The 25,231-nt window shown below is 60.5% G+C and overlaps 1 protein-coding gene across 6 annotated transcripts in view; it reads right to left on the bottom strand.

Moving 5' to 3' along the window:
- FGFR2 (fibroblast growth factor receptor 2) overlaps nucleotides 1-10,364 on the bottom strand; it is a 100,986-nt gene extending 90,622 nt beyond the window's left edge. For all 6 annotated transcript variants that reach the window (XM_055118759.1, XM_055118760.1, XM_055118763.1 and 3 more), the window contains exons 1-2: nucleotides 9,896-10,364; nucleotides 5,900-6,159 (exon numbers count right to left, since the gene is read on the bottom strand). In XM_055118759.1, the coding sequence (XP_054974734.1) occupies nucleotides 5,900-6,065 (166 nt within the window). In that variant the 5' untranslated portion in view covers nucleotides 6,066-6,159; nucleotides 9,896-10,364. The remainder of the gene's footprint in view (nucleotides 1-5,899; nucleotides 6,160-9,895) is intronic.
- Between the last annotated feature and the right edge of the window lie 14,867 nt (nucleotides 10,365-25,231).

Raw genomic sequence — 25,231 nt, 5'->3', positions numbered from 1 at the left:
CCCGGACTGAGGGTGGAAGACCCACGGGAAACACCGCCGCGTCCAGAGAGGGGCCGAGAGGGTCTCGGATCCCCACGTGGAATCAAGGGCAACTCCCCACAACGTGCACCTCCGCTACCCTCCAAGTTCAAGGTGCCCGTCCGCTCCATCGCGACAGGACACCAAACTGGGCTCAGCCCTCCCCCAGATAAGAATCCTGGGGTGTGAGGGGCTAAGTGGAATGAAGGTCAAGGCAAAGGGACGGAGGCCAGTGAGGGGTGCCCAGAGAGCTCCAAGGGTGTGGCTACCATCTTGGATCTTCTTATCAGGAAATCCCGGAGCTGGGGAAGTCGCAGGAGGCAAGTCCAAGACATGTCGGGCCAACACGGTGCTATGGCCAAACGCTCCTCCGACCAGCAGCATCAGGGAACCTCGCCTGGGGCTTCCCAGCCACTCTCTTCCCTAATCCTAAGGCCAGGGGGTGGCTGGGGCCAGCAGGAGGAAGTGGTCCCTCCTGCATGCATTCTCCTGGGCTTCCCAGAAAGATTAACACTGACCCCAAAAGACACCAAGATCTTTAAAAGCTCAAGTTCAAGAGTCCCGGCCAGGTCAAAGGAGAGCTCTGTGGGTCTGCAGCCTGGAGCACTCAGAAACCCAGACGCGGTCCCTCTGCTAAGGCCCTACCTGGCCACAGAAAAGCCACCACACGGGAGAAACACTAGGGTGAGCAACACCCAGGGCTTCAAAGCCAGGAAAGCTGTAAAGGCAGCACCAGCCCTTAACCGAGGACCAGGGATATTGGGAAAAAAAAAAAAGATTAAGCAAAACTGAAGGTTAACATCCTGCAAGGAACGAAAGGTAAATAATAATAATTGTAATAAGCTACTGGGTCCAAATCACTTGTACCAGCACCTGAAAAACTTCGAACAACAATTTCTGAACTGCCTGTTCAGGCCGTTTATTAAACCTAGAATGAACCAAGCCAGCACCCAGGCGACTGACATCCCAGCTGTGGTTTCTAAAGTCAGCCCCAAATCAAGTCCCCTGCTTTTTTATTTTTTATTTTTTTTTGGCTTTTTGGGTCACACCCAAGTGATGCACAGGGGTTAACTCCTGGCTCTGCACTCAGGAATAATTCCTGGCAGTGCTCGGGGGACCATGTGGGATGCTGGGAATTGAACCCGGGTCAGTCATGTGCAAGGCAAACGCCCTACCCGCTGTGCTATTGCTCCTGCCCCAAGTCCCCTGCTTTTAAAAAAAAAAAAAAAGAAAAGAAAAGAAGAGAAAAGAAAAATCAGGGGCTGGAGATATAGCATAGCAGGTAAGGTGCTTGCCTTGCACATAGCCGACGTGGGTTCGATCCTGGCATCACCAGGAGTGATTCCTGAGGCCAGAGCCAGAAGCAACCTCTGAGCCAGGTGTGCCCCTCCTCAAAAAAAGAGAAGAAAAAGACAAGAAAAATCAGCTGAAATGGACACCCAAAACTAAGCCAGATTCAGGAAAGAGGGTCAGCAGGCTTTTAGCAAAGGCCCGAGCTAAGTCAGCACTGGACCAAAACAAAGCAAGACAAGCACCCTGGCTGAGTCAGCACCCAGACAAGTACACAAGCTAAAGGGCTACTGGACCCGTTTTATTGAGAATGTGAACATTAAACAAAACCCTTCCTGTTTAAACACTCCCTTAGTTATTTCATAACCATGTAATTATTCATTAAATCTGATATTGGAAACATCTCCTGCTGAATCGCTCTGCTTGTTTGAATTCTCACCTTCATCTGGTTGGAAAGAAACAAGTTTCAGTTCTGCCCAGGTGGGACCTTCTGGCCGAGGGAACGCTCACTGTTTCAACTCTGGTTCAAATACCCGAGTAACAGATGCCACACTCACTCACACTCTCTCACTCTGTCTGGGCCACAGGCAGCCAGTATAGAAAGGACACAAGTACCAATTCTTTGGGCTTGCCAGGTTTTTGCTTGGAAAAAAAAAAAAAGTACTATTAAACACAGCTCTTTGTCTATGAATTGTGAAATGCTTTATATACTAATAAGGAATGTGTACTTCATTGTGTATGTAACTGCATAAGCCTGCATTTGGCCTAATTGTTCAAGAATAAGTCCTTGTTCCTAAGCTAACTATCAAGTTACAGTCAACTCTTAAATATTAACACTCATATTGGGGAACAAAGATGCAGATAATACAAAACAGAGGATTAGTTTAAATCATTCGCTCATGGTATGCGGATATATTCTTTTTTTTTTTTTCGTTGCTTTTAACTTGCAATTAAATGCGTATGGCTGATATTATGGCATTTATGATACTTCCAACAAAAGGCCTCAGCCTTCGAGGGGAAATGAGACGGAGGCCGGGGCCCAAATGCCTTCTCAGTCTGCTAGGAAGCTCGGGACCCTCCACATCGCCCAATGCCTCATCTTCTCTCGGAAGGTTCCCCAGAACCAGTTTACAAAAAAAAAAAAAAACACGCAAACTGCATTTTCCCAGGTTGCACTTTTTCAGAATCACACTTTGTGGAGGGTGGGAAAGTAATTAAGTGTTTGGGGTTGGAAAGGCCCTTTCATTTGAGCTCCCACTGGGCTGGTATAAACAAAGATGGTACTAATGTCAACAACGGCCTGACCAGAGAAGGTGACAACGCCAGGCAGAACTTGAAAGCGAGACCCTTGTCTCTCCCCAGGGTGATCCATCTCCACCCTGCTTTAAATCACGAGTACTGGAACTCATGAATATTCATCGCGACTACTAACCCACAGGGCAGCAGTTGGCATTGAGGGCTGAGCCCAGCCAGAGCTGAGTGAACCCACTCGAGCTGGGTCCTGCAACCGGCCGTGCCCTGCTGAAACGGTTCACCTGTCACCTGCAGGCTGCACACACACAGCCTCGGAAGTCCCCCACAGTATGTTTTCTTCATACGTGAGCTGAGGAGACCCGACCCCACTGGGACCCTGGGGGAGGAATCTGGGAAGTCGAGGCTAGGTGGCAGGTGACAGGATATGGTGATGCGGGGTGGAGCGTCGTCCAAAGCCCAACCCCTGGGCCTCGAGCGAGCGCACCAGTGTGGGTGAGGGCCAGGCTCCCTTCTGGCCCGGCCCAGGGGCCTGCTCTAAACTGAGCTTCCACAGAGCAAACCCACATGATCCCGTGTGCTCCTGGAGGGGCCAACATTCCACCATAGCTCTCATCCAACCAAGCTGGGGGTAGGGACAGGGGCACGCCTGGGGAGACACAGCTCCCCCCGGCAGGCGCAACGCCCAAACAGAGCTGCCCCTGGGCAGAGACCCCTGGGCGCACAGATCTCCCCTCTCCTCTCTACTCCCTTACCGTGCTGGACACTGTGGGCCCCAAAGCTAAAGTGCAGCAAGGGAAGCCCCTGAGGGCCCAATCAGCTGCCAGGGCTGGACAAGGGAAGCGGAGACCCCAGAGAATGCACGCACGCACGCACGCACGGGGGCTGGAGAGATAGCACGACGGGGAGGGCGTCTGCCTTGCACATGGCCAAGCCCGGTTCATTCCCTGGCATCCCGTCGGGTCAGGAGGGAGTGATGAATATTAATCAGGACTAACCCGCACGAGTGGACCCCCTTCCTCGGGGCCCTGCGCCCAGCCGTGCCCTACTGAAAAAGATTCCCCTGTCACCTGCAGCTGAACAACCTCTGGAACCTTCGAACGTCCGTTCTCTCCATCCGTGAGCTGAGTAGCTCCGACCCACACGCGGAGCCAGGACTCAACCCAGAGCACCGCCTGGGAACACAAAACCGCGACGCCAGAAAGCGACGCCAGTGGCCTGGAGAGCGGATAACACCTTTCTCCGACGGCCTCCCGAGCCGCGCTGCTTCCTGGCATCATGGGAACCGACGGGCCTGCCCACAGGACGGGCAAGCACCACACTCCCAGGAAACAAGCATCCTGACTCCTGAGCACTGAGGAGCCGCCAGGTCCCATCTAAACCCCACCCGTGGGCCGAGTCGGAGGCTTCTGAGGTGATTCACACCCGCGCACTTTCAACAAAGACCCTCCAAAGACCATCTCTGTCAGACCCTCCAGTGACACACGGGGATGCCGGGGTCCAGGGGTGTGGCTATGTTTTCAGAGTCTCCTCTTGGCAGGCTTTTGATCTCCCTCTAAACCTATTTATTTATCTGATAGTATCTCAAAACTTGGATGGAAGCCCCACTTGAAACTAGGAGCCCAGAAAACAAACCCAAAAAAGCACAAAAGGACCCTCAGAAAAACGTCACGTGCAATTGGAAGGAATTCGGGGACGTCCCCGCAAGCCCCCTGCGCAGGCTCAGCTGCCGGTAACCTGCCCCTCCCCGCTCCCGCCCTCCGCCGTCACGGACTGAAACACACTCAGCAACTCGGTGGGCACAAGCGTCCTCCAGCCCCTTCCCCACGCTGCCCTGAGACCCACTCCCAGCAAAGCTCCACTCAGCGTCCGTCTAAGTGACAAATGACAGTTTTCTCTCACCCCGGCTGCCGTACAGGCCAGGGACAACCAGCAATTAGGGGAGCACCATTTTCACGATCCTCAAAATGCAAGAAGTAGAGGCGGACGCTCAGAACCAGCGGGGGGGGAGGTTGGGGGGACTGTCCCTTCCCGCAGAGCCTCTGACCAACATCTCTGGCCACCTGTTTCCCTTCATTCTGCCCCAACGAGGTGCCCAACCCGGCCGTGGCCTCGGACCCCAGCCCCTTCCTGGCGTCTCGTCAGGACAGAACGCCCACACCCCCTCCCCTGCCAGGGGAGGTTCCCAGCCCCATCACCCCAGCCCCTGGGGGCTTCTGGGACCCAGAGTCCCGAGCAGAAAAGATCTGCCTTCGCCTGCTCTGAGGCGTTTCTGAGGGAACCCCCCCACTCCCCGCGAGACCACGGCACGTACAGACGCAGCGGGGACCCGCCTTTCTGCTCTGTGCCAGCGCCCCTCCAGGTGAGGGAGCACAGCAGCGGGGCTGACCCCGGCCTGCTCCTCTGGCTCAGAGGCCCCCCAGCCCAGCCAGGGGTACCAGGTGGGCGCCAGGCCCTCAGGTTCATTGGCTGGTGCTGAGAGGCGGCTTCTGCCGTCAGCTCTCAGATTACGGCGGGTCCCATATTCCCGGCCGACGACAGACAGAGCTTCCTGCAGCACCAGCTCCGACGGGCTTGGGCGAGGGTCCCGGCCGGCCCTGCTGAAAACTCAGGCACCCCCCCACCCCCGACCCCGGCGCCCCCCCTCCCTCTGAGGCTGCTTTCCAAACCCAAACACCCGGGCCTGCCTCTCGGGGTCTGGAAGCCCTCAGAGCTGTGGGGGGCGCCGCTCCCTCTCCATTTTACCTAAAATAGTATCTGCCGCCCGGTGACGGAGCACTGAAGAATTATGAATGACAAGGGCTTTAAAAAAAAAAAAAAAACTTTTTTTTTTTTTTTTAAATAAAAGACTCCAGCCCTGAACTTCAGAAGAGGCTTTTCCTCCTGACACAATGAAAACAAAATGTCAGCATTTCACATTCCCGCCACGGGTTCCTTGGGTAGAAAAGGGGAAAAGAAAAAAAAAAAAAAAAAAAGCGGTTCTGGACTCGGTGAACAAGCCCTCCCGCGGTGCACGGAGCTGGCGGGGAGCACGGCGGCCCCCTCTGAGGTGCCCCCCTGCTCTCCTGGACTCCCCAGAGGCCCCCCACTGCCTCTCTCCCAGCACACAGAGACACACACACCAGAACCACAAACTCGCCGCTCGGCCGGCACTGGGCCAGCCCAGGCCCTTCTCGCCCGGCCCCCGTGCCCGAGCCCCCAGCACCCCACTTGCTCTCAGGAGCCTGAATGTCCGAACAGCTGACGGGCACACAGGCCAGACCCCCGCCGCTGCCCCCTCCCCAAGCCCGTCCCCCAAACAAACTCGGTCCCCCGTGAAGACGGTCACGCAGTCACTTACCTTCTGGCTCGGAGGTGGTGCCCTCAACTAAATTGAAGGAGGGCCGGGCCAGGGACAGAGTTGCCATGGTGACCACAACCAGGCAGAGGACGCGCCCCCAGCTGACCATGGTCACGGTGCCGATCCCCCGTCCTCTTCCATATCTCCATGTGGACGGAAATCCCATCTGCGCACTGGCTCTACAGCATTGGCCGGCAGCAAGCGTCAGCCTGCGGGGGGCTCACAAGGCAGAAGGTGCGGCCGGCGCCCAGCTGCAGCCTCTGGAGGAGAGAGATGGGCGAGTCAGTGGGATCTTCCCCAAAGCAGCACCGTCCAGCCCCCGAGGGACACTCGGGGCCACTCGGCGGCCGTGGCAGACACACGAACAGCCCCCATCGGCAGCTCGGGGTGTGCGAGGGGGGGCGCCCAGGTGTGTCCGGGGGGGACCCTCGGCCAAACGTGCGGGGCTGATCTTCGCAGAGGTAGATTTCCGAGCAACAGATAAAGAGGCAGCTCGGGGACGGGGACGCGCGGCCACTTGAGTCCGGCCAAGCGCAGGCTCTTCTCTCCGCTCTCACCCCGGAGGCGACATGACCTTAGTTTCAAGGGCGAGAGCGAAGCCACGCAGCCCGACTCCTTGCTCGCGTCTCCCAGGCCACCGAGACTTTAGCAGGCTGCCCGGGAGAGCGGCTGCTTACAGATGGAGCCCAGGGGGGTGGCTCCACCCTCGCTGGAGCCCTCGGGAAAGCCGGGAGCCGAGCAAAAGGCAGAGAAGCCCGGGAAGGCTCGGCAACACTCCCGCCAGTTTACACTTGTCAAGATTCATTGTCAGACGCAGAAATGTATTTCAATCTTTTGCCAAGCAGCCACTTACGAGGCCTGGACAGAACTGCAATGCATTCAAAGCAGCTGATCCAAAGTGGGGGGAACGGGGTGGAGGGGGTGGGGGCAGGGGACCGACAGCTCCGGTCTGGTGCGCCCACCCCGGCCGGTCCAGACCTCTCCGGACCTGGCTGAGCGGCGCTGCTTATGAATGATGATGATTTACATAAGGAGGGGATGGGGCCTGTCACCAGCCATGATTGGGTCGGGATTCTTCCCCGCGCCGACCTATTGGCTGATGGATCAGAGGAGAAACTGTACCAGGGGGCGCTCGACTCATGACTCTCTGTCCCCCTTTGCTCCAAAAGGCAAAGAGAATTTTCCAAGCTGAAAATACGCCAAGCAACTTTGCATTTGCTCAGTCGCCTCGGTTACTAAGAGCGGAGGTGCACGGACTCGAGAATGTTACAATCTGGGAACGAGACGCACGAACCACATTTTATGAGGCTGGGGTGGGCCCCTTTCATGTAAGACATCTCTGAAAGTGCTGCTTTACTTGCTGGCTTCTCGTTCCAGACGATGACGCAGGATTTCAACACCGCCTGAGCCCCCCCAAAGCCATGGAAGAAATGTCCCTCCCTTCAGCTTTGACTGAGGAATAAACTGGGTGCGGGAGCATATTGCCCCATTCCCAAAACAGGAATAAGGACAGTCTGGGCTCCGCACCAGGCCCATGGGAACAGGCGCGATGCACAGCAAAGGCCGTGTGTGTGGTGTGTGTGTGTGTGTGTGTGTGTGTGTGTGTGTGTACACACGAGTGTGCACATGCACAGGCAAAGTCCTGTCCTCAAGCTGCTCGAAGGATTTCCCTCCTGACTTTTATTACCCCCCCAAGTTAAACTCCTCAGAAGAGAATTCCGTGCAAGTCCTCCACACACAGGGTGGGGAGGTGCGCACACCCCCCCATAGATTTTAAGCATTTCCAGAATGCATGAATGCATGAGACTCTCTGGCCTCGGCTGGTACTTCAGGGCGATCTGAAGTCCTGGCGAGGTGATGCCACCCTGCACTTGCTCCCCTCACCTGCCCAAGCATTTCGGAGGCCCCTGCTCCTGCCCCAGGCTGAGAAACGTGGACAGTGACCTACAAGCCTTTCATTCCACTCATCCACTAGCGTCAGAAACTCTCAAGCCAGCCACGTCCAGCCCCAGACCCTGCCGCGGTCACCTCCCATCTCGGAAGGGCCTGGACAGCAGCGAGGCGGGATAATCAGGTGCCGCCGGGCTGGGCGCTGGAAACACAGGCCCGGCACACCGCGGCTTCCTGCCGGCAACACCACAACCCTTCCCGGAACCAGCCCTAGCTCAAGCGTGTTCACCTTGAAAGGGAGCTCTCCTCCGGGCCCCGGCCGGGGACGGAGCTCCTGGGCTCCGGCTTCACCCCGGGGCAAGTCAGCAGTGACAAGTGACAGTGCCGGGCTGCAAGACAGTGCAGTTCCCCCACCCGCTCCACAGCAGGCTCCTCAGTTTACCAGAACCTTCACAACGCTCCCACACCACCCGGAGGCACGCCAACACTGAGCCTGCAGAGACAAGCTTCTGAGGCTCTCGGGACCACCCCGGGGGGGGGGGGGGGGGCGCCCCGCATCCAGCACTTGGGCTCCGTGTCTCAGCCGGAGTCCTCGCAGTGCCAGCGAGGAGGGAATGCCCAGGGACCCTCACCCCAAAAGGCCTCCCTGGTCCCCAAGGCTGAGATGGTGCAGAGAGCCATCAACAAGTTGAAGCAGGGGTCCAGCATTTACTTTGAGGAGCACTCTTCCCCCCCAAAGGGGATTCCTCAACATGAAAATTTCTTTTTAAGTGATAAATATATACACCGTGTACAGGCTGGCCGGGACCACAGCCCCGGTTCACAGCCACTTAGAGTTTGCAAGAAAGTGAGAACTTGCAGCTTGGGGCGCACGTTCCCCGCTGCAGCGGGTTTCACTGGGGCACTTCTTTCTTTCATTTGCAGGCCTGAAATATCCTAGTTTTATGTCCTTCTCGGGCTCTAAAGAGCTCAGGGGGGAGAAAATCTGCATTTTAATTGACATTCCCGGGAGAGGGAGAGGGGCGCCCGATTGCTTTTCTATTCAAACTAAACAGGCTTTTCAGATGAAAATGAGCCGACGCCAGGGGAAGATTTACAGGGATTTGAGATGGGGACGGGGCGGGGGGGGGGGCCACCAACGGGGTTTTAAATGTTGATAATGCTTCACGCCCAGCACCTAAAGTGCGCCCCCCCCACCCCCCGCCCCGCCGCGGAGAGAAAGCAGGTCGGCCCCGGAGGCTGGATCGCACCGAGCCGGGCCCGAGGAAGGCAGACCCGGAGGGGAAGGCGGCTTGGCTACACGGCCACGGGCTTCGCGGGCAGCCGGGAGCTCGGCGCCCGGGCTCTGGCCCTGCGGGGGCAGCGGGGGGGCGACGGCGAGGGTGGGGGCCCGCGCCCCGCGGGGCCCTGCGCCCGCGTCTCCCGCGCCGGCCGGCCGCCAGAAAGAATGAGCGCGCAAGTTCCAACTCGCCGGCGCTTTCGACATCCCCGCGCGGCCGCCGGGGAAGCAGGCAGGCGGACACCTCGGAAAAGTCGGTCCAGCTCGCCCCCTAGCCCCAGGCGCGCGGCGCTGGCTCCGGCGCCGACGGGCGGGCGCCCGGCTCTGGACTCGGGACCCGGGCGTCCACACTCGCGCGCGCACACGCCGCGGGCCCCGCCGTGCCAAGCCGGGACGCGCAGTCTCCGCGGACCAGGCGCCGAGCGGCCCCACCCCAGCGGCGCCCCGGCCGGGGCAGCGATCCGGAGCCCCCCCGGGGAAGGAAGCCCAGCGCCCTGCGCGGGGGCCGTGCCCGCCCACCCACACACACACACGCGCACACAGACACGCGCACATACACACACACACACACACACACCCCGGCCGGGCAGTCCCCGCCACTCGCCGTCCGCCCCGGGGCCCGGGCATCGCGCCCCCCGCACCGAGCCGGCCGGAGCTTGACAGCGGGGCGGGAAGGGGGCGGCAGCGGCGGCGGCAGATGTCAGCCTCTGGCAGGGGGTGCCGGCCGCAGACGCGACCCCCGAGGCTGGCGCGCGCCCGGCTCCCCGGCGGCGGGGGGCCCGCGCCGGTGCCCGCGGTCCCGGCTGGCGACGCTCCCCGGAGATTACCTTGAATGGCAATAGTCCTGGGCGCGCAGTTCTGTCCCCGCGCCCGGCGGGGATGCAGCAGGCGGACCCGGTCCGGGGCAAACTCCAAAGACGAAGTGGGGGGAAAACAAAACCCCAAAAATAAAACCAAGGTCCAATAGTGGTGGTGGTGATGATGATGATGATGATGATGATGATGATGATGATGATGATGATGATGATGATGAACAGCCAAGAGCTCGCGGGCTGCTCCGGCGGGCGCCGCGGCCTCACGCGCACCCCGCGCCGCGGAGGAGCGCGGGCACGTCGCCCGCCGGCTGCCCCGGGGCCCCGGGAGCCGGAGGAAGAAAGGACGCGGGCCGGGCGCTGCCCCCCGCCCGGACTGGGCCGGCCACCCGCCGAGGCTCGGGCGCGCGGGCCCCGCCGCCTGCAGAGGAGTCGCCGCGCGCGCAGACCCCGCGGCGCCCGAGCCCGCTCCGCACCCGCCGGCCGCCCGCGCCGCTCTCCGGGCGCTCCCCGCCGCGCCCGCCCGCCACGCCCCCGCCGAAACCCGAGCCGTTTCCTGGACGGCGGCGCCCGCGCGGCCAATCAGCGCCGCGCCGCGGCCGGCCCGACCCCCCGGCGGGGACCCCGCGGGCCCGCGGCCGCGCCCCGGCCGCCGCGCGCGCGGCTCCCCGGCCAGCCGGCCGCGGGCCCGACGACCTCCCGGCCGCCCCCCGCACCCACCCACCCCGACCCCCGCCGGCGACCGGGCGCCTCGGTGGGACGGGGCCCACCACCCCGCCCGGGGACGTTTTCCCGGGCCTCCGGCGGGGACCGAGCGAGAGGGGTGAAGTCGGTTCCCCGGGGTCACGCGGCAGGAAACTGGGAGAGTTTGAATCTGGCTCTCCTTGCAGAAAAGCTGGGGGGGTCGGGGGGAGGACAGGAGAGAGCACAGCGGGGGGTGCCTGGCACGCAGCTCACCCAGGTTCGGTTGCCCAGGAGCCCCCGTGGCCCCCTGAGCACCGCCAGGAGTGAGTCCTGAGTGCGGAGCCAGGAGGGACCCCTGAGCATCGCTTGGCGGGGTGTGGCCCAAAAACCAAACCAGCAAACAAAAAAGCAAAAAACTTGCAACAATGACAAGATGGTTACTTGGTTACAAACATTGGGGTCCATGAGAAGCACTTCTGGGTGGGTGAGTGACCTTGCTTGGCATATTCCACCCCCAGCACCCTCCAGAGCACCCCTGAACCCCAGACGTCTTGCCCTGATGCGCCCCCTCACCCCCCAACCCCCCAAAGGAATAGTTTAACTCCTCCACTCTTAAAAATAGCTGCATGACATTCCGCAAATCGATTCTTCTCTCTGGCTTCCTCACCTGCAAAATCAGATTCGTCAGAGCCCCCGCCAGCCCGGCTTCCCGGCTATCTTTTGCACTGGGCTGTGTCTACGGCATAATTTATTTTTTAATACATGTTCTCTGCCTCCTCACTCATCCACCCCTAAGCGGTCATGCTTGAGGCACAGACAGTATAAACACCTTCATTGTTTTCCCTTAGAAAAGGTCATTAAATCCACCAGAGCCGTTCAGTGCTTTCAAGGCCTGGAGCGGTCGGTCAGCTCGAACCCGGCCTGGAAAATCCGCTTTCCCGCTTTGGAGAAATGCCGCTGTTCACGGGTCACGGGCATGGCACACTTTCTAACATTTCCGAAAATATTTTCTCAGGGTGCCCCAGAAGATCCCTTTTCTTCACCCTAGGAAACTTGCGGCAAAGGACTTGAAAGGACTAGAACCCAGGCTTCCGGAAGGAGATTTTGGAAATCAACAGCCAAATCACAGTCGGGTTCTCCTGCCCAGCCTTGGGACACAGTCTCAGGTGAACTTGGCATCCAGGGCCAGAAAGAGCGAAAGAGTCTGGGGCACAGGCTTGGCACCACCGCAGGAGGCCCGGGTTCCACCCCTGATCATCGCCCACAGACGCCCTGAGCACTGAGCCATTGGTAGGCCCTGAGCATCACGGGGTGTGCCACCTCCCCCCAAAAGAAGAAAAGAAGGAAAGAAAAGAGTCTGGATCCAGCCTCCAACCTGGACCGGTCCCAGGACCTCTTCAATGAGCTGAGAGCCAGCCAGGTGACCCTTGGCCCTCCTTGCACCCGGGGGTACAGATCCTGTCAGGAGTTTTCCAAGTTCCCAGACCTCGGGTCCCTAAAAAAAAAGGGGGTGGTTGAGTGGCCTGCCTGGGGGGTGGCACTTCCATCGTTATATTCCCCACCAATGGGGAGTCCGGGGGTCTCGGGACGGGCCCATATCCATCAGCCATTGAAAACACCGGGCACACATTCCCACATAAATTACCGCTTCAGGAAGAGGGTGTCCCTGACGCCATTCATCACCAGCCTGATGGGGGCTGAATGAAAAGGAAGCCTTCCACGCACATGACAAATAAGGACATCGACTTTCATGTCCCCACAGCGCGCGGAATGTATTCTAGACGGGGATGAAAAGACACCCATCCATCAAAAGCGCCCTCCTTCCCCCAGAGGACCACTTGCTAAGTGCTCCGAGCCCGCAGCGGCCAAGGCTCCCGTTTTGCAGAAAAGCAAAAAAAGCATGTTTGGAATTTTTTTTTTTTTTTGCAAACTCATTCTGTCATCATATTTAGGCTTCAAGTGACCTCAGAGGGTCCAGGAAAGCTTTCACACCAGCGAGGCTTCTGAATGAGAAAATAATCTCTTTATAGTTTTTTTTCTCCCCCCCCTTTCCTCTTCAAGTGGCTGGAACCCCTTTTGTCAATGGCCTCCCGTGAATGGTGTTGCTAATAAGCCTGTTAATGAGCTTCCACGGCCGAGTGTGAATAGGTAAATAAGCCCCAGTCTGTTGAGGTTCAGGACCGGGGGCAGAAAAGGCAGGCAGAGCTGAAGGTGACAGTTTGATCTGAACGCCACCCCCCAGCACCAGGTTTCAGCTGAAAGGCCCCCAGACAAGGCACATTCAGAGCCCTGCGCCCTGCTGAGGCCCCCTTTTCTTCACAATCCCCCCTCTTTACAGAAAGCCTGGAGCAGCCTCCCCCCCCCCCACTCCCCGCCTTTCCCCCAAGGCCCTCCCGATGCCCTTCTTTTTTTCACCCTGGTCATGATACATCAGTGGAAGAAGAAAACTACCAGAGCCCTGAGGTCCGCCAGCTTCTGGAAGCTTCTGGAAGCCAGTTGTAGACAGCCCGGGGGTGGGTAGCTAGGGGCTGCCTGAATTTCTCAATAATCCGGTGCCCTTGGGGGATGCTGGAGATAGGACAGTGGCACTTGCCTTGCACGCGGCCAACCCACCAGGAGTGATCCCTGAGCACAGAGCCAGGAGTAAGCACCCCGGCACCCCACCAGGAGTGATCCCTGAGCACAGAGCCAGGAGTAAGCCCTGAGCACCATTGAGTGTGGTCCTAAAACTAGCAATGATACTTTGGGGTTCTCACGGGGGGGGCTGTGCCAGGCCCTGGCGGGCAGATGGGCAAAGCCACTGGCGTGGGGGCTGAGGCACCATCCCACAAGTCAGGTGTCCCTGGCAGTGCCCCCACTCCTGGTGTTGGTGGCAGAGGGGTCTCACAGACACCCTCTGTGGGCTGGACATGACTCCGGGTGGGCAGCCTGCAGCTCAGGGGGGCGGTCTACGTGAAGCAAACCCGGCATTCCCACCTTCTCCGTGATCTGAAACTTCGAAGCAAGACTCACCATGAGCCAAAGGCCCACTGGGAACCCCGCCTCACTTGGCGGGGAAGGGCTTGGGTTCCCAGCCCCCCACTCCATGCTGTGTGACCTTGGGCAAGTGACTTGATCTCTCTGAGCCTTTCCTTGCTCAGAACGGCTCAACGGGGAAAAGAACGGCACCTTCTGGTAGAGACTCAATAGTGCCACAAAGAGGATGGAGTGGGTCAAGATGTCACCGGCACAAGGTCCTCCAGGAAGGAAGCCCTGGGGAAATGCCATTTGTCTCTGAGGGCCACTGGCTGCCATGATGTTGGTTCCAAAAGAATTCCTTTAGGCAGTGTGTGTGTGTGGGGGGGGGGGCACAGAGTGAGAATACAGCAGGGACGGTGTTTGCCTTGCACACAATCCACCCAGGGTTCAATTCCCAACACCCCTCTGACCCCCCAGTCCCTGCCAGGAGTGACCCCTGAGTGCAGAGCCAGGAGCACCACAAAAGCACAGTGGGGTCTCGGGGCTGGGACCCTAGCCAATGGCAGGGAGCGGCTGCTTGCACACCATGACGGGGGGCTCCTGGCACCATTACGAACCCAGATACAACAGGCCTGAGCCCCCACAAGCCTGCAGGGACCCCCAAGCCCAGCCCCCCGCGGTCAGGTCACCTGGGAAGGCTGCCTCAGTCACACAGACGCCCACCCACATGGAAGGCAGTGCCACGGTCCCGCTGCTCCCCAAAAGCACTCCCGGTGGTGGCGGGGAGGGGGCACTGGCCGAGGGCACCTTAGCACTGGCGGCAATTCATCCCCCAAAAGAGTTTCTCTACAAACCCAGGAGCGTCTGCAAACAAACACTCACTGCTGGCTCTGCCCGCGGGTTTCCGTGGCCTGTGTGCCATGGGTTTCCGTGGCCTGTGTGCCGTGGGTTTCCGTGGCCTGTGTGCCATGGGTTTCCGTGGCCTGTGTGCCGTGGGTTCCCGTGGCCTGCGTACCGTGGAAGCTCTTCCCAAGGAGACTGGGCCCCAGGGTAAGAGAGTGGGTCTTATACGTGTGCGCAGCACTAGGGATTTATGGAGGGAGAGTGGCCCATGCAAGGCCACCCCACTGGGCTCATGGCGGGACACCCAGACATCTGTCTCCGGCCAGGCTGAGCTCACCCGCATGAGTCTCGGACTCGCCCCTCCACGCCCTCCAGCTTGCTCCTCGACTCTGCTGAGAATGGGACGTTTTGAGGAGAACGTGTGGTCGCCAGCAAGTGGGCAAGCGGAGAATGAGCCCACACCCACCTGCCCCTCCTGTGACGGGGCCCGACGTTCCCCGGGAACAGGTGTCGGGTCCTGAGCGCTCCGAGCACTGCCGGGAGAGTGTGCCTTCCGTGGCACCTCTCTCACACCTAGGGGTTTACCAGCTGCGCTTGCACAAACTTCAGAACAGGGAGGTTGAAGGACCAACGGAGCACAGGAAATGAATCTGAAATGGCCCGACCGACCCAGTTATGTCCAGGGGGTGACTCCCGGTGCTGAGGGCTCACTCCTGGCAGTGCTCGGAATTCAACCCAGGCCGCCCGCGTGCAGAGCCGCGCCCCAGCAGCCAACCGGCTTATGGCTTCAGGCCTGAAATGAAAATTCCTTTTTTTTTTAATTGAATCACCATGAGATACAATTAAATATGTACATGTAACAACAGTTACAAAGTTGTCTGCGATCGGGTTTCAGTCATACAATGTTCTAACACCCATCTGTGTTTATTTCCCACCACCTATGTCCCCAGTTCCCCTCTCACCACCCCCCTACCCCCTACCCCCACCCTCTCTCCTTTTGGGATGAAGTGAAATATTCTCAAAAACCACTGACTCGTCTTTGAGACATCAGACTAAAAGCCTGCCATAGATTCGCTCTTTATACCTGGTAGCAGAGTCTGAGATTCCATATAAGGACAGTTCCATGCAAGGATGATTTAGGGACTTGGCATTCTGCTTCAAGAAAAGCAAAAATTGGGGGCTGGAGCAATAGCACAGCGGGTAGGGCGTTTGCCTTGCACGTGGCCGACCCGGGTTCAATTCCCAGCATCCCATATGGTCCCCTGAGCACCGTCAGGGGTGATTCCTGAGTGCAGAGCCAGGAGTAACCCCTGTGCATCGCCAGGTGTGACCCAAAATCCAAAAAAAAGAGAAAAAAGAAAAGCAAAACTTTCCCTAAGAGGGGGATGAGGGCTCAGGAAGGACGAGGGGAACTTGGCCTTTGGCCTCAACACCGCCCCCTAGCATCACCCCTGGCAGCTGTCAACGGAGAAGGGGTGTTCCAGTGGACCAAGGTTTGGTGGGGCCACTAGGAAGTGATGCTGTGACGTCTGCGTGACGCCTCCTGCCGCTTCCCCTCCGTCTCCCGTCACTGCCGAGGGCTGAGGCCACCACTGGGATCCACGGTGACCCCCTCTGAGGTCTGTTCATTAAAGTGAAAAGCAAACGTGCACGCCTGCCCGTCAGTGTGTCCGTGCCCTGTGAGGCTCTCAGCAGCCACGTGTGGTCAAGCAAGGCCACCACAGTGGACAGCACAGTTGTTGGGGACACCTTTCCCGCCATCCCATCCGCCTCTGGGACTGTCTTAGCCAGGGGGGAGAATTCACTGGGACGGCTGGCCCGGGCCCTTCCTCCCTTACTGGACCCATACTGGACCCAACTGGACACGTCCACGGCTTCTCTGGACAAACGCAGTGCACCGCGTGCAGGCGCCAGAGCCGGTCGATGTCCTGGGGTTCGGGCCCCCTCTCTGCTCGGGAGCCCTCTCGGCCCTCTCGAACCCACCTGGGGGCCACGCTCCCGCCCTCAGAGGGCCAAGGGCTGAGCGGCCCGAGACGCCGGCCATGCCTTTGGACACAGCCCAGTGGAAACTGGCCCCCTGCCATAACTGGGTGGGAAACGGGCTAATTGGGGCCCCTAAGTTCTGACACCCAGTAAAGCCGGGCCTGCCTCTGCCGTCTCCGGGTTCCAGGCTGGCACCCTGCCTGGCCGCCCCTTGGCGGCAACTGGGCCGTCTTTGTGCCCGCAGAGCCGGGCCCTCAATAGCTGCTTGTTGACTGATGGGGGCTGTAACTGGGCTCTTTGGGGGCTCCTAATTAAGACGTCGGGCACCCTGGCACGGCTGCCCCCAGCCCCCCGGGCAGTCAGGAGTTAGGAAATAAGCACAGCTTCTCCCCCGGCACCTGGCGGGGTCCCGGCCCTGTCCTCCCGGCGCTGCTCTCTCTTTTCTCGAAAGTTCTGCGTCTATTTGCTCCCCCCCTCCGCCGTTTCTTCCTCCCCCTCCCAGGGCCGGGGTGGGCTTTGCCCCAGCTCACAGCGGGGCCAACCCAGAAGAGGCCCCGGGGTGCCCGCGCTCAGGCCGCCGGGGTGGGCGTGGGGGGCGGGGAACCGTTTGCTTAGCAGATCTCTAAGCGGCGCCCTGGAGGGGAGCAGGTGGCTCCAGGTGAGACCCGCCCCCCGCCCGCCCCCCGCGCTGCCTTTGTTCCCGGGGCGCCGCTCCCGGGCGCGCGGCGGGGGACAGCGCCCCCGTGTGGCTGCGGGCGCCCCTGCGGGTGAGTGAGGGGCGCCCGCCCGGCGGGGCGCAGGGACCCGCGGAGGGACCCGCGCCTGCGGCTGGAGCTCTTGCCGGGCAGGGCTGGGAGGGGGCGACCTGCCTGAGGAGGGGGCAGCGCGGGAGGGGGCAGTTCCCCGCCCCCCAGGGAGGGTCAGCACCTTGCTAACTGTGCACCACACCTCCCTGACCCCCCACTCCTAGCTCGCGGGGGCATCGCTCCATCTGGGTAGACCATCAGCCCGGGCACCCCCTGCCGCCTCCCCCTTAAGCCAGCCCCCACTTAGACCCGGACTTCGGGCTTCTGACCCAGAGTCCAGTTAGGTCAACGTCCCTCAGGCGTTGCGACCACAACCTGGCCGTTTCAGTCCTTTAAATGGGGGGGGGGGGGGGCAGGAGGGGGTCTGCTTTTTCCCAGGGTCAGGGCAGCTGTGCGGGACCGGGAGGAGTCGAGGTCCGTCTGCTCTTCCCTGGAGCCCCCCCCAGGATGGATCATGGCAGGGCCCGAGGCACAGAGGGGGCGCTTGGGGCTGCCCCTCGGGTGCCCTTCTGCTCCGGGCAGCTGTGACTGTGGCCACTGCTGGAGAAGAACCTGGGGACGCTGGCACCGGGAGGGAGGGGCCCGGGCCCCCACTCTGCAGACCAGGCAGTGGGAACGGCGAGAACATTCCCCAGGGCGGGCAGTCCTGGGCGGGGGCATCGGGGTGCTTTGCCCTTAGGGGCAAGGGGGCCCCAGACCCGAGAGTCAGGGGAAGGGGTGAGGGGAGGGGCTGCTCCAGGCTCCTGGGCTCTGCGGGCCAGAGCCCGCCCCCTGCGGGACTTGATCAGGCTCTACCTGAGCCCCACCTGCCTCCCCCACGGCTCCTGCTCACAGCAGCCACGCAGGTGCCCGTGTGCAGAGGGAACAGGGAGTGTGTGTGGGGGGTACGGACCCCCGTGCCTTCCGGGCTGTAATGTAACCTCCTGATATTGACATCCTGAGCCCCATCTCCACCCTCCGAGTCCTCCTGCCAGCCCCGGGGACAGGGATGCTGTGCCGTGAAGAACCTTGCCCAGGGTGCTGACATTCAGGGCCGTGAGATCGTGCCATGCAACAGCCGCACAGGGTCCCAACCCCATGTCTGGAAGCTTCCCTCAGGTCAGGGGGTCCAAGCCGCTGGCACCGGCACCCCGGGGCTGGCAGCCACCCCCGCTGACCCCTGTCCTCCCCGGCCTTGTCCCTCTGGCTCTGTGTCCAAACCTGCCTCCCTTCCAAGACGCCCTGAAGGGGGCCCTCCTGACATCATCTTAACCGGTGCCCCGTGCCCAGGCCCTAGAGAGATGGCGATCCCAGGGTGCTGAGGTCGGAGCTGGACATTCATCGGTGGGGCCGGAGTCCAGCCCCAGCCAACACCAGCACAGGCTGGCCCCGGCCAGGGCCAGTCAGCAGAGGCCGCTGGCACTGAGCAGGCGGGCAGTGTGCCCTCTGGTCTGTGGGCAAGCCACCGGCAGGGTAGGGGTGCGGCTGGGGAGACGGTGCAGGGAGTGGGGGGCGGGGGCGGTGCCCATGTTGTCCCGGGTGAGTCTTCTGAGCACTGAGCCACAAGGAGCCCCTGAGCATGGCTGGGTGTGGTCCTGAACACAGGACAGACAAAGAGTCGCCTAGCAGGAGCTGGGGTGACTGCACCAGCCCTGCACCCCAACCCTCTCCCGTCCCCAGCTGCCTCTCCCCTCCAGCCCCTCACTCACCCCCCCTCCAACGCCCTCTCCCTCCGAGGGGCTCCTGCTGGCGGCTCTTCAGAGACACCCCCGTTCTGAAAGGTGCCTCTTGGGCCGTGCTCCCCCAGTGAAAGATCGGAGACGGGGCATTGGAGCCATCCAGGGATTCGGGAAAGGCAGGTGGAAAAAGCTCGGCCCGGGGAGACAAACGGGGAGAGAGGAGGAGACCGAGGCCAGGCCGGCGGCACCTTCTGTCCGTCCCCACAGCGAACACTGCGGCCTCGGGGACCCTCTCGCTGAGCCCGTTGTCAGGGCTCTGGGGCCTGTGTCCCAGCATCCCACCCCCTCTCCCCTGAGCAGCAGGAGGAAGCCCGGAGGGAGCCCCTCCCCTAGCGCCAGGCTTGGGGGGTGCAGATGCTCAGAGGTGGGTCCTGAGTACAACTCCCCAATCTCCTCAATCTCGCCTCACTTCCAGAAACTTCCAGGACAACAGAGCTTGGAGGACAAGGTGGGCTGTGGCTGCAGCGGGGGCAGGGGGGTGGTATTGACTTATTTGGGGCCAAGGATGCCCTTGGGCAGAGCCTCAAGCCCCCTCTGGACACGCCCGTCCAGTCTCCCACCCCCCACCCCGGGGACCCTGACCATCACTTTCGCAGGACCAGGGTCTAGCGCGGGGCTACGGGGACATCAATAGCCGTTTGCTCGATGAACAAAGTGATGGGGACCTGGATGTGATCAGAGGCCTCCATAGAAGATTCTGGACACTCCCCACTTGCAGTCCCACTTTGCTCTCTGCACGCCCTGGGTCCCAGAACTCCGGGGCGGCCGGACAGGGCAGGTGGTACTGCTGGTAGGACGTGAGCCAGTGGCTCGGCCCCTCCGAGCCCGCCCGCTCCCCGCCTGCAGCCTGGCGGGACTCCGCTCGGGGACCTGATCCCCCATAGCGTGGAGGGGACTCTCGCCGCTGACCCTTCCAGGTGATTCTGGAACAATCTGGCGCACCAGGCAGCCTCCCTGCCTCTGCTCAGCCCACGGCAGGTGAGCTAGGGAGTCCCTGCCCCGGCTCCTAGCAGGGGCGCCCTCCTTACTGCGCTTCCGAGTCCCCCTGGAGAGGTGGTCCTGCCACCTTCCGGGGCACGTGGACGGTGGGAGGAGGTGCCGGGGCCCAGGAACCCCATCACTCTCCCCCTCGCTCACTCTTCCGTCCCAGGCGGGCCCCTAGGACCCCCATGTGGATCTTTGCTCATTGCTCCGCTCACATACTCACGCAGGTTACGGAGAGGACCCAGGACTCGGGTCACTGGGGACGGCACCAGCTCACCCACCCTCAGCCTGTGTCCGACACTCGGCAGTGGGCGAGCTGATGGCCACCTGCGGGGGCTTACGGCGCAGAGACACGGAAGTCGGGGCTCAGGACCCGGCTCCAGAGGACACCTGGAAGGGGAGGCCGAGACTGAGACGTGCCTGCAAAGTGCAGAAGCAGCGGACTCGGGGCACGGAACTTGGCGGGGCAGCGGCCCACACGCCCTGCACTCCGGCCCCCCGCAGGGCGTGGGGCTCAGTGTTCAGAGTGGGGAGCGGGAGAGAGGAGAGGAGAGCCGGGGAGGGGGAGGCACCTCTCTCGCGACACTCCCCAAGACAGACCACGCCGGGCCACGCCTCGTACCTCCAGAACGCCGAGAGGCTAAGACGGGGTTAACTCTCCTCTCAGACCAAGATGCACTGGAGTGGAAGTTAATCACCAACAGAAATGTTGACTGGACGTTAAACAGCTCGCTCCCGGGTCCGAGAGGGGATCCGAGAAGCAATCAAAAGGTTCAGGACACAGGAAACGGCAGAGGCAGAGTTGAGAGGAAAGTTCGTAGCGGGGCACTTGCCTTGCACGGGGCCAACCCGACTTCCATCCGCTGACCCCCGCCTGCAGTAATTCCTGAGCACAGAGCCAGGAGTCACTCCTGAGCATCACCAGGTATGGCCGAAAACAGTAACAACAACTGTCACTGCCACTGTCATCCTGTTGCTCATCGATTTGCTCAAGCGGGCACCAGTAACGTCTCCATTGTGAGACTTGTTGTTACTGTTTTTGGCATATCGAATACGCCACGGGTACTCTCGGTAGCTTGCCGGGCTCTCCGAGAGGGGTGGAGGAATCGAACCCAGGTCGGCCTCGTGCAAGGCGAACGCCCTACCTGCTGTGCTATCGCTCCAGCCCAGTAACAACAACAAAAATAATTAAAAAGAAAGAAAGACTCACATATGTGTAGCTGAGAGGTACAAGCTTACAATGTTGCGATTTCTGGCAGATATTTCTCTGGACTTAGTTACTAAAATACTAAAATACAGAAATCCCAAACCCATGGGGCTGCTAGTGCGGCCTCTCGACCTCATATCTCTTCATTCTCAGCAATGGAAAACAAATTATCAAATGCTTCCTTTTCAGCAGGTCCGACTTTAGGGGGGAGAAACTCCAAATCAATAATAGTGAATTTTTGGTTGAAATATTGAATGTAATCAAAGTAAAGTGAAAGTAAAGTGAAATTTACCAGTTACACAGGCGGGGTGGGGGGCTGGGGAGGTGGGGGGAAGCGGGGAGGTATACTGTGATTCTTGGTGGTGGAATATGTGCACTGGTGAAGGGATGGGTGTTCGAGCATTGTATAACTGAGACTTAAACCTGAAAGCTTTGTAACTTTCCACATGGTGATTCTATAAAAGAATAAAAAATATATTAAAAAAAAAAGAAAGGCTCACATATGTAACTTAACAACAACAACAGTTTAAGTAGGTAGAAAGGGGCCGACCCAAGGCACCAAGGTAAGCGGAAGGAAATCCTCAGACTTAGAGCAGGAGTCGGGGAACCGGAAGCCAAAACTATCATCCCAAGACCAGCTCGACCAAGAGCTTTGAAAGAATAAACAGGATTCCCAGACCGTCAGCTAGACTCGTGGAAGAGAGAAAACTCTCGTAAACAGAACTGGAAATGAAAGGGGAGGCGTCCCAACGGACACTGAAGAAATTCAAAGGATCGTCAGGGATGAGTTTGAACATCTTTACGCTGCAAGATGGAAGAGGCGGGAGAAGTGGATACACTCCTGGGCTCCCGTAACCTCCCCCTGAGCATCCTGACTCGGTACCGAGACTGGGGGGAACAAGCAGAGAAACTTCGTTCCTTTTTCTGGAAAAGATCCCCCCTCCGCCCCCCTCCCGCCCCCTGGGGCTGGGCGCAGGCACGTGCAAAGTCCCGGTTTGATAGCTGCGCATCCCCGACCCCCCGGCCCCCAGCAAGACCTCAGGGGCCCCAAACACTGCAGGGTGTGGCCCCCATAACAAAAGAAAATAATGAAATACATTTTTTTGACCAATAGAAAGCGGTATCTTTATTTATCCAGAAAGTGTCACTTCGCTTCTTCTTTTCTCTGGGGTCATTACCCGGTGGTGCCCAGGGCTGCCTCCCGCCCTGCTCCCAGGGATCACTCCTGGCGTGCTCGGGGGACCAGGCGGGGTGCTGGGAAGCGAACCTGGGTCTGCCACATGGCAAGGCCAGCGCTCCACCCACTAGACTATCCAGCCCCGATAATACTTTTTTTTTTTTTTTAACTTGTGGTTCTGCGGGAAATAATGAAATTCTTTTCCAGCGGGAAATGTGGTGCGGTCAAACGGCTGAAAAGAGGAAGGTGGGTGGTGGGGGGGGCTTGCGTGGCCAGAGCCGCGAGAAGCTTCTTTGTGGCCCCTCTGTCTCCCTTTTCCAGCTGCAGAGAGAGTGCAGGCTGGGACGGATGTCAGGCCAGCCCCGGCCACCAGATGCCCTGACCAGGCCCCTCCTACACTAGACGCTTAGTGGGGCTGAAGGAAGCAGTGGGGTGGGGGGGCCTCCTCGCTCTCACCCCCGGCACCCCGTCCCCGAGGCCTCTGCCCCCGGAGGCCCTGCTGTCTCTTTAAGCCCCCGCCCGGCCTCCCGCCGGCTTTTCGGGCAGGGCTGGGCCCCTGGGAACCCGACCCACATCTGTGGATGGGGAAGAGCAGTGATCAAGACGGGACATGCCCGCGCTGTGCGCACCGGCTTAACTGGCGCTTCACCTAGCGAGTGCTTCACAGGAGTGGGGTCCCCGAGTCGGGCGGAGACGGTGCTGCGGGCCTGGGGTTCCGGGGCCTGGGTGTGTCTCCCGGGAACACAGACGCATGGCGCACAGGCACGTATGCACCACGCACGCACACACGCGTGGGCACGCAGGGGCCGCCCTGGGAGCCCACTGGCCCCTCGGGGTCCCCACATCAGCTGTCCAGCCGGCGGCCCGGCCACGCGCTGTAACCCTCTTTCTGGACCTCCAGAACCCGGGGCCAGGGAGAAGGGCAGGCCGCACTGGGGGACTTGAGACAGGCCTAGGGCCCCGGACCCCCGCTCCCACGACCTAACTCCCCTGGCTAATATCTTCATCAGCTTAAAAGCTTAAACCACAGTGGCGTGAGGCAGTGAAATCCTATTTGTAATGTGCAGACTCTGGCAGGCAGGGAGGCGGAGGTGAGAGCAGGGGACTGGAGAGGGAGTCCGGCGGGGAGGGCACTTGCCCTGCACACAGCTGACCGGAATTTCACCCCCGGCCTGCCAGAGGGTCCCCTGAGCACCACCAGCAGTGATTCCTGAGTGCAGGAGTAATCCCTGAGCATTGCCAGCTCAGGAAGGAAGGGAGGGGAAAGGGAGGAAGGAAGGAAGGAAGGAAGGAAGGAAGGAAGGAAGGAAGGAAGGAAGGAAGGAAGGAAGGAAGGAAGGAAGGAAGGAAGGAAGGAAGGAAGGAAGGAAGGAAGGAAGGAGAGAAGGGAGGGAGGGAGGAGGGAGGGAGAGAGGGAGGAGGGGAGGAGGGAGGGAGGGAGGAGGGAGGGAGGGAGGGAGCGAGGGAGGGAGGGAGGGAGAGAGGGAGGGAGGGAGAGAGGGAGGAGGGAGGAGGAGGGAGGGAGGGCCTGCACTCAGGCCAGAGAAACGGCTAGTAGAGTTCGGTGACCCGCCTCGCCCGTTCCCAGGAGTGAGCCCTGCGCACTACCGGGAGTGGCCCACTTCCCTGTCACCCGTAGCGACTACTGGAGACCCCACATGCTGCTAGCGGAATGGGGGGCACCGGGGGCGGCCAACAGGGTGCTGAATCATCCCTCGGCGCAGCAGCTGCCAGGAAAGAGGAGGCGTGAGGTCCCTTAGCTGTCACGGTCCAGCAAGGACGCCCCACGCCGTCACCAGATCCCGCCTGTCCAACCTAACACAGGGACCCGAGGGCTCAGGTCTCTGCTACTCCGCAGGGCTGGGGTCACACTGGCCCAGACCCCATTTCCAGGTCTCTGCTGAGGGCCGAGGGGGCTTCTCTCACAGTGGTGCCGCCAACTCCCGTTGTGCACAGGAACTCCCACAGAGCTCAGAGAAGTTAAGGAACTCGCCCGAGGACACACAGCAGTGGGTGCTGGGACGGGCAGCAGGGGCAGGCGGCTTCTCTCTCCGCTGAGGAAAGAGACACAGGATGCACGGGGAGGTCAGCGGCTCACGCATCCGCCCACCCTTCCTCTGCTCGGGGCAGGTGCCAGGGTCCAGAGATGCCACCTCGTCAGTGCCAGGTGTGCACAGACGCCTGATCGGAATCCAGCCGCTCCCAAGTGGTCCAGGGAATAGAGGTGCCCCCCCGTTCCACTAGTCACTACAGGGGTGACAGGGGAGCGGGCCACTCCCGGTAGTGCTCAGGGCTCACTCCTGGGAACGGGCGAGGAGATCACCGAACTCTACTAGCCATTTCTCTGGCCTGAGTACAGGCCCTCCCTCCCTCTCTCCCTCCCTCCCTCCCTCCCTCCCTCCCTCCCTCCCTCCCTTCCTTCCTTCCTTCCTTCCTTCCTTCCTTCCTTCCTTCCTTCCTTCCTTCCTTCCTTCCTTCCTTCCTTCCTTCCTTCCTTCCTTCCTCCCTGGTCCAGGGCCCACGCCACGTCCACTCAGAGGGGCCCGGGAGAGAGACGCAGGGGGTCTGTGGACAGGCTCAGGTCTATGCGGAGGGTCGCAAGTGAGACGCGTCCGTGCCACCTCCGGGAGAAGCAGCCCCGGAGCGGCAGCGCGGGCTGGAGGGAGAATCCCGCAGGGCAGGCGAGGGGGCGCTTGCCTTGCACGTGGCCAACCCGGGTTGGATCCCTGGCACGAGCCCCCCAGGAGTGATCTCTGGGAGCGGATTCGGGAGTGGGCCATGAGCACCCCATCAGGGGTGGTCCAAACACAAAGCGAGACCAAACAAAAACCGTCTGGCAGAGAGAGAGACCCTGGCCCTGAGGGAGGGTCTCCTTCTGGGGGAATGCCGGCTTGCAGGATTCCGTTCCCACCCGACTGGTTCGGGGGGTTTCTTGTGATTTGTTTGCTTCTGGCGCTCAGAGGCTAATCTCAGCTCTGGGCTGGGGGATCA

The sequence above is a fragment of the Sorex araneus genome, chromosome 11, assembly GCF_027595985.1.
Source record: "Sorex araneus isolate mSorAra2 chromosome 11, mSorAra2.pri, whole genome shotgun sequence".
NCBI lineage: Eukaryota > Metazoa > Chordata > Mammalia > Eulipotyphla > Soricidae > Sorex > Sorex araneus.
This window is presented reverse-complemented; position numbering and strand designations above follow the sequence as displayed.